The 9090-nt window shown below is 37.5% G+C and overlaps 1 protein-coding gene across 1 annotated transcript in view; it reads left to right on the top strand.

Moving 5' to 3' along the window:
- The window catches only part of NCEH1 (neutral cholesterol ester hydrolase 1), a 54464-nt gene extending 50470 nt beyond the window's left edge, over nt 1–3994 (top strand). Inside the window, exons 4-5 of the mRNA XM_012640185.1 lie at nt 2129–2300; nt 3317–3994. Of these exons, the coding sequence (XP_012495639.1) occupies nt 2129–2300; nt 3317–3934 (790 nt within the window). The 3' untranslated portion in view covers nt 3935–3994. The remainder of the gene's footprint in view (nt 1–2128; nt 2301–3316) is intronic.
- The last annotated feature ends 5096 nt before the right edge of the window (nt 3995–9090 follow it).

Here is a 9090-nt window from a genome sequence, read left to right as displayed (position 1 = left end):
TTAAAAATTCAGCTTGGTGGGCCGGGCGCGGTGGCTCACGCCTGTGATCCTAGCTCTCTGGGAGGCCGAGGCGGGAGGATTATTTGAGCTCAGGAGTTCGAGACCAGCCTGAGCAAGAGCAAGACCCCATCTCTACTATAAATAGAAAGAAATTAGCTAAACAACTAAAAACAGAAAAAATTAGCTGGGCACGGTGGCATGTGCCTGTAGTCCCAGCTACTCGGGGGGCTGAGACAGGAGGATAACTTGAGCCCAAGAGTGAGAGGCTGCTGTGAGCTAGGCTGACGCTACGGCACTCAGCCCGGGCAACAGAATGAGACTCTGTCTCAAAAAAAAAAAAAAAAAAAAAAATTCAGCTTGGTAATATTGATGGTAAAAAATTGAGACCTCCAAAAACTGGGAGGTAAGTAGAATCATGGGAGATGGCGCCACCTAGTGGACAAAACGCACGCTCCTACTCCTTTTGCTAATTATTAACAAATGGAATCCTATAGCAGCAACTTTAAGAGTGAAAAAATCAACTGGAGAAAAACCTTTTGGATGACTTAATTGGTCATCACAAATAGAAAAATAAGAAAGAAATGAGAAAGCTTATTTTATCTTCTATAAGAAACCATTAAGGGAATTTATTGTTGTATTTAGTATCAGAATATAATAATTCCTGAATGAACAGATCTACATTCACTACTTATCAAAGTATTTCACAAATATTTGTCCATTTGATTGTATCTGCACTCAATGTCAAGATGTTTAATTAGCTAGCTATATTTTAGATGGGGGAAAATAAATGGCATCATATAGAGTAGCTTAGAAAAAATTAGTTTCTGAAAATAAATATGCCAATTATAAGATGGAAATCAAAAGACCTGAGTCTTAAATGGCTGTTATTATGTTTTAATTAGATAATTAGTTTCTATCCTACTTCATTTTGGTCTGTGTTTGACTTATTTTACAAGTCAAGTAACTTTTCTGTGCCTCAGTTTCTTCATTTGCAAAATGAAGACATGTTAATAAAAAAGGCTTATTGGATGGATGATTCCATGCCCAGCACATTGGTAGATACTAGAAACACAGAGATGAACAAAACACAGTTCCTCATATCAGAGAACACAATCCTTAGAGGAAATATATAAAGAAATAATTTTAATATGAGGCAGCAAGAACAGTGACATACACCAGCACATAGAAATATCAAGGGATGGTAGCAAACTCAACCCCAGAAGCAAGTGGAGATACAATCCAGAAAGGCTTCCGAGAGGAGGCCAAAGCCTCCAGGTAAGGCTTAAAGAATGACTGAGAATTAATAAGCAAAAGAGGAGAGTGCAGACCGAGAGGGCATTCCAAACCAAGACTGCCTATATGTAAGATAATACTATGCGTGGGGCATTTGACAAAACCAGGGTTCTTTGGGACCCTTAAGAGAATATGAATTCTACTGGGTGTGCAGAGTAGGATTCCAAAAGACTCTGGTCTTGCAAAGTGGGTTGGTAGGAAGAGCCCCAGAAAGATCCTAGAGGGTGTGCACCAGGCTGCCTGGCAAACTTAGTATTCTTTTTGTTGATTAAAACTGGCCTTTTAGTTCTAGTCTTCTGGGGAGTGAATGCATTGCCTGGGTTTAATGTCAGGCTGGCATGGACCTCTTCAGTGGAGTACAGTTTTATTAAATTTATCAAATACATGACGAGGAATACCCTATGGACTCCTTAAACATGAGACCAACAAGGTGGTTAATGGTGCCGAGTCACTTTCTAACCCACAGGTGTTGTGAATGAAACGCTGACCTGCAGAAATAAAATTCTGTAATCTATTACAGTTCTATTCATATCTTTATAATCAACACCTGCCTTTTACTTTGAAGTTCTGTTTTGAGTTGTTGTTGGTGGTATGTTTCGTTTTGTTTGGCGGCTGACTGTAAAAAAAAAAAAAAAAAACTATTGCTAATACAAAATCATTACATTTTAAACTAAATATTTGATTTGCAAGAAAAATAAGTGGTTTAGTTTTGTGTTTGTTTTAATTTCTTATTTATTTATTTCTGGCTTTAAAAGAATCAGTTTCCCGTTAAACTTTAAATATCCTGTAAAAACTTGGTGGAGCCCTTACATGAATACAACTTTTGTCTTTATAGATACAGGCTGGTTCCAAAAGTTTATTTTCCTGAGCAAATCCATGATGTTGTACATGCCACAAAGCATTTCCTGCAGCCAGAAATCTTACAGAAGTATATGGTGGACCCAGGCAGAATTTGCATTTCTGGTGACAGTTCTGGTGGAAATTTGGCTGCTGCCCTTGGACAACAGGTAACACCATTGCCCTGAGGTGCTGGTGGCGGGAGGGCACATGGTAAGGTCCAGCAGACCCACACATTCTCCACTGCATGTGGCGAAGGCACAGTCAGGTGAGCTGGTCACTAGATGGCCAAGTTATTCATACGGTTGCACTTGCAGAGCTCTCAGAGATGCTTTCGAATTAGGAAGATGGGACATTGAAGGAAGTGTCATCTATGAGTCCTTATAAAAGCCCTGATTATATTCAGTATTACAGAGGTGCTAACATCCCTTGGTTCTCCAGGATATGCATGGAAATTATATATCCCTTCCTCCTTTTCCATGTTTGACTTACAAAAAGGAGTATTTTTGTTTATATTCCAATTCGTAAGATTCTTTCCTCAGAACTTTGAGCCTAATTAAAAAATTAAAAAGTATTTCCCCCAATTTTTTTTAAAAATTAAATGGATCAGCCATTTAAATTTTTATATAACAAGTTAATCTGAGCTTTACCTGTTTAAGTTCTTTGAAATCTGCGCCTGTCTGTAATAGCACCCAAATTTTTTGGCAGCTCTATAAACTCAAAAGTAAACACAACATTTTCTTCCTCTTATAGATTAAATAACCTGAGAATAGCATTTCGTGAGACCTCAGGGTATCCCTGCTGATGAACATTTAGTATTCACATTTGACAAGAGAGTAAAAATTTGCATTAACACCCAGGTGTGCTAAGTGCCAAAAGATAGATACAAGTGAAATATTAATGGGAGTTTAAAAACCTGAGATTATGTACCCTTGAAGGGTTCACTTAAAACTATGAGTTGCAAACATCATACCTTTCTTAGTAAGCAGCCAGCAGCTTGATGGGGGTGGTGGTGATGAGAATTATTTATTTTTTAAACTATCATGCTTAATACTATGCCTGATATAAACTTAACACTTACACCTTTGACAGATTCGAAGTAACACATTAAGATACTTTATAGGGTATGGTTTCTGTGTAAGGAGCTATGCAAAATGAAATAATGTGTTTCCTTCCTCTTCTTCAGCTTACTCAAGACCCCAACTTAAGAAATAAGCTAAAATTGCAAGCTTTAATTTATCCAACTCTTCAAGCTTTAGATTTTAACACACCCTCTTATCAGCAAAATGTGAACACCCCAATCCTGCCCCGCTATGTCATGGTAAAGTATTGGTTGGACTACTTCAAAGGCAACTACGACTTTGTGCAGGCAATGATAGTTAACAATCACACGTCACTGGATGTGGAAGAGGCCACTGCCCTCAGGGCTCGTCTAAACTGGACGTCCCTCTTGCCTGCATCCATCACAAAGAACTATAGTCCTGTTGTGCAGACCACGGGCAATGCCAGGATTGTCCGGGAGATCCCTCAGTTGCTGGATGCCCGCTCTTCCCCACTCATAGCGGACCAGGAAGTGCTAGAGCACCTCCCAAAGACCTATATTCTGACGTGTGAGCATGATGTTCTGAGAGACGATGGAATCATGTATGCCAAACGTTTAGAGCGTGCAGGCGTGGAGGTGACCCTGGATCACTTTGAGGATGGCTTTCACGGATGCATCATTTTCACCAGCTGGCCCACCGACTTCTCGGTGGGAATTCGGACTAGGAATAGTTACATCAAGTGGCTGGATCAAAACCTGTAAAGGAATAAAACTTCTAGAAGGCTCCAGTGAGCCCCTCTTCACCTCCTATACCTGCTTTGGAAAAACATGCACTCTTTTGTTGACTAATCCTTCCTCCCACACCCACAGCCCCCAACCCCCAAACCCCCACCCCTATTACTTGTGAGTTATGGAATCTCTATTCCCTGCAGACTTTATGATAATCTAATATTTTAAAATGAATTTGACTAATTTAAGTGCAAAAACATCTGACTTTGGTTCCATAGTGGGCCAGTCTGTCTGTTCATGTTATTTTGATCAACTACTGCTAATACCTACAGCTACAGAAAGCAGGGCTAGGAACTGCAAATAGCCTTGGTCCTGCCTTCATCTAGATGCTCTTTCAGAAGAAATTCTTCCAGCTGTGGATGATATAATGATCTTTAATGAGTTAAGAAAATGTGGGCTCTTCTTCAACTTGCTAGAGCTTATTTTGGATTCAGAGCAGTGTTCAGTATGTGCACTTTCAGGTCAGTGCTAGGAGCAAGTACCCTCTGTGGTTGGATGGTTTTGTTTCCTATGGGAATTTTGGCAAAGGCTTTCTAACAAGGACAAGTTTCTCAACAGACTTTCTTCCTCTAGAGTGTTCATTTTATGAGATATAGTTATCTGTAAGTCCAGCTGGATTGTAATGATACTTGAAAGTTGGTTTCTACCACTATTATCAGAAAACATAAAGTTGCATGCACTGGATAGCTATACATTCTTAAGTTTTTGTTGCTTTTAGTTATGCCATTTCCTTGAGTAGATCTTTTGGGTGCAAATTTATTTAGATTTAGAATAAATTTTCCCTTACATAAAAAGTAAAAACAGACAAACAAAACAACCTACTGTTTCTCATAAAAATACTTCTGACGTAAAGTAGCAAGAGCAGTGTGTATATATTTGGCATGGTCAGAAAATACATGTAGTGTTCATTTAAAAGTATGAAAAATACCTTTAGAAGGTCTAGTCTATGCTTAGAAACGAACTTTCACTTATATGGCTTTAACATGGAGCTACTTTGGTATAATGTATTGTTTATTTTTTTAAATTATTTAATGATATATGTAGCTAGACTTAGGACTTTTCAGAAAGATGTCCATAATAAATATTAAAAATAATGCTATTTTAAAAACTATTTTAGGGTTTAAAAAACTGCTTAGAGTTATATCCACATGTAATTTATGGAAAGAGATAAAATAGCTATTAATACTACTACACATTAGGCATAAATATTTTGATGTTTATGTACAAATATAAGTTAAAATTGGAAACTATGACCGCACCTAGTAAAATCATCTAAGTTTGTAGTTCAATAGCTTAGACAAGACATGTACTGCTCATCTCTGCTCTTTATGGTCAGAGGAACACAGCTCACGTTCTTCTGTGTAAAGGGCAAACATTGGCACCTGGTACCTGCATCCTTCATTTTCTGCTTCCAGCCGGGTCTGGACGTTCTAATAGCCCAAGCTTAACTTCATGTAAAGTCTTCACTGCCAGTGGGAACATCTTTGGCACAGCAAGAAGCTCCAGTTCTGGTTCGCGTTCCTCTGCCCTCCTTCTTGCCGCCCTTCCTCTGCCCCAGTTCCTTTTAGCTGCTGCAGTGAGCAGCAGTACAACTGAGTAATGATACAGTGCACCGTGGAAAGAATTAGAACCTTTAAACTTCCTTGAAGAATGTATATTTCCCACTTCTGGCAATGAAATAACAAATGAAATTTTGCATACTGAGTTTTCATTTATTTGTATGAGCCAGTAGCATTTTATAAACAAAACAGAAGTAAATGCAACTGTGTGTGTGTGTGTGTGCCTGTGTGTATATAAAAATAATCATTCAAGCTAACTTGCTTATGTTCTTATACAAGTCACTTACCATCTCTGGGCCTCTTCTCCCTTTCCTCTACAATCAGAGAGCTGAATTACTTGATCCTTGAGGACTCTTCCAGCTATAAATTCCAAATATTTTGTCAGATTGGCAAATTATATTGGTCTTTTCTTTCATGGTGGTTTTTTTGGTAGGCCATAATTCCTTATACACAGACATATATATCAACAAAGTCTTTTTTCTAAAAAACTGGGATTTTCGTTCTCTTACTCTATCATAGCTACCCTCCTCATATAATCCTATTCTTTTTGACACCGTTTGAAGAATGTTTGGACCTTATTTTGAGGTCATCTACCTCTAAGAAAGAGAAAATGCATGCACGGGCTTCCTTAAAATGACATTTTTTTTCCCTCAGAATTGTCAGCCAAATCCTGTAGTAATTATAGATAACAAATGATTCCAGATCTCTAAAAGGCTCTCTCAGATGAAAAGGGAGTGAAGGAAAAGGGGCTCGACCACTGTTTCTGACAAAATACTTGAGTTTCATTGCTCTTTTAGCTTTTATTCTTATAAAAAATGTTTATGCTTTGCAGATTGATCTGTTTTTAGTATTATGGCTTTATTTTGTCTTTTATGAAAAAGTTGGTAATCTTTTTTGTAATATTGTCTGTGAAACATGAACATTAATATATGAAGAAAAACCTCAAAATGCTTCAAGATATAGTGAAGTGTAAATCTTAAAGTTTTATCATTCATTTGTTAAGAACTTAAAACTATTGTATAATTATCTTGGTGGATATAATATTTTATGCATGACCTTTTAACGTTTGACTTAGCTTATTTCCCACTGCAAAGGGGAAGGCAGATTTTATGAAGGATTTTAGTAGCAAATCTATTTTATAAAATGAAAATCCACTGTGGAGATAGGAAAGTATCTGTTTTGAATCATGTTTGGAAATAAAATGGCTCCTCTGGGAATGTGTCTCTTTCATTTCCCCTTGTCTCATTCTCTGGTTTTCATTTGAGACAGTGCTGTGTCTTTTTCTGTGTATCCCAGATCCCTGGCCACAGTTCTACCCAAATCTTCTTCCCCCTGGAGCACTCGAGCTGTCCTTCAATCACTGAGGGGGGCTCAGGGACCTCCTTGATGGTATTCATTTCTTGTCTGGATACAGCGAGTGTTGCCTTGCCCAAGGAAACCTGCTCAGACTGGCTAGAACATTCATAAAAGCCAGGCAGGCCTGGGACCTATTTTGGGATCTTCAATACACATTAGGAAAGGACGATTATAATACTGAACCATTTCAGCCAAAGAAGTATCAATATCACTGAAGGTAAGTTCTCTGTCAATTACAAACAAATCTGATAATTTCACACTTGAGTTTAGTATGCGTAGTTTATATCAATACCATAGGAAATTACTTTTTTCTAGAATGAATTGTTTATATTGGTTCTAAATGGTTCATTTTCTCCAGTCTTGTCCATTCCTATTTCCTCAGCACTAACAGCACATAGTGGACTTTCAAAAGATGTTTTTGAATAAATCCTCACCAAGAAAAATTGAACTTATAAGAATTAGCTTATTAGTTTCCGTGTTTCTTTTAGAAGTAAGTTTATGTCAAATATAAAGTTACTTAAGACAAAAAAGTAAATATTTCCAAGCAGAATTAAACAACTGAAAGTAATCTAAGCCCCATGTTTAATTACCAAATTTTAAAACAAGAAGTGCTTTTGAATGAATGAAGATTTTTTAAGTCTGTCCTGAATTTTCCTCAGCAGATATTGAATTTTTGCTATGTTGAATAAACCACTGCAAACTGCCCTAAAGAATGATCTACATAACATATCTCACAAGTGTTCCACAAAGGTCAATTTCAGAGTTTGAGGAATTTTAACCAAAGCAATTCTACCACTTTTAGGATGTTGTCTTCCTTTGTTTCTGTTTTCATTATTTTTTGATAGAGAAATGGATATTCTTTATTCCAATCAAATTCATGAAATAATAAATATTTATTTTGCTTGGCCACAGGTTAAAGTTATTTTTAGTATTCTACTTTAAGGTAAATGGTTTACTAATCTAAGTGACATCTCCCCTGCTTACTTCGTTTCCACTGCTCTCCTAGAATCAAGTTTCCTTCTGGACAAAGCCAGTACCTCAATTTGTGTCCTTAATCCAATTCATTATTGTCTCTATCAAGGACTTGCTAAAGAATCTCCCTCTCTAGTCTCCATCTCTCTATATTAGTCAAATCTGTCCTGTCCAGGAGAAAAATCCCCTTCTGTCCTTTATTTCCATTTTCCTTTTCTTCTGATCCAAACAGAGTTGTCTATGGTCTAAAGATTTGACAAGTATCATAAATATCACAAAATTCTATTTCATGCAATTTCCATTATAAAAGAAAATTTTAACTCTGTTGCCCAGACTAGAGTGCCATGGCATCAGCCTAGCTCACAGCAACCTCAAACTCCTGGGCTCAAGCCATCCTACCGCCTCAGCCTCCCAAGTAGCTGGGACTACAGGCATGCGCCACCATGCCTGGCTAATTTTTTCTATATATGTTTTTAGTTGTCTAGCTGATTTCTTTCTATTTTTAGTAGAGAAAGGGTCTTGCTCTTGCTCAGGCTGGTCTTGAACTCCTGACCTTGAGCGATCCTCCCACCTTGGCCTCCCAGAGTGCTAGGATTACAGGCGTGAGCCACCGCGCCCTGCCGAAAATTTTAAAATTTAATATATATTTAGGTTGAACTACATAAGATTTTTGTAGATTAAACTAGTCAAATGTCATCAATTTTATGTGTTTCAACCTGATGGTTTCCTATTACTGGATTCTTAGGTTATTTCCAAATTTTATTTTATAAACATTGATAAAATGAACATTTTTCCATAAATCTCTTTGCAAAATTTTGATTGTTTTCTTAGGATCAGTTCCTAGTAGTGGAATTGTTGAGTCAAGGAGGGTGAACATCTTTATGGCCTATTATACACGTTGCCAAATTTCCCTCTAGATAGTGCTGATTTATAATCTCTTTGGTATCTTCAGTGCTATTTTTTTAACCCAATTATTCTATTCAGCTAACCTTGGTATTAATACCATGAAATCATGTGACTATTGGTTACCTTCTCAGCATAGTCTTCCAGTTTATACTTCATCAAACAATCTTTTTGCATGCCCAGAGCCTTAATAAATCCTCATCTAAGCCGTGCATGGTGGCTCACACCTGTATTCCCAGCACTTTAGAAGGTCAAGGCAAGGAGCATCACTTGAGGCTAGGAGTTCAAGACCAGCAAGACCCGCCCCCCATCTCTACAAAAATTTTTTTTTTTTTTGAT

Source organism: Propithecus coquereli, unplaced genomic scaffold (genome assembly GCF_000956105.1).
Source record: "Propithecus coquereli isolate 6110/MARCELLA unplaced genomic scaffold, Pcoq_1.0 Scaffold15, whole genome shotgun sequence".
In the NCBI taxonomy this organism is placed as follows: Eukaryota; Metazoa; Chordata; class Mammalia; order Primates; family Indriidae; genus Propithecus; species Propithecus coquereli.
The sequence above is the reverse complement of the archived record's forward strand: the minus strand, read 5'-3'. Positions and strand labels throughout refer to the sequence as shown.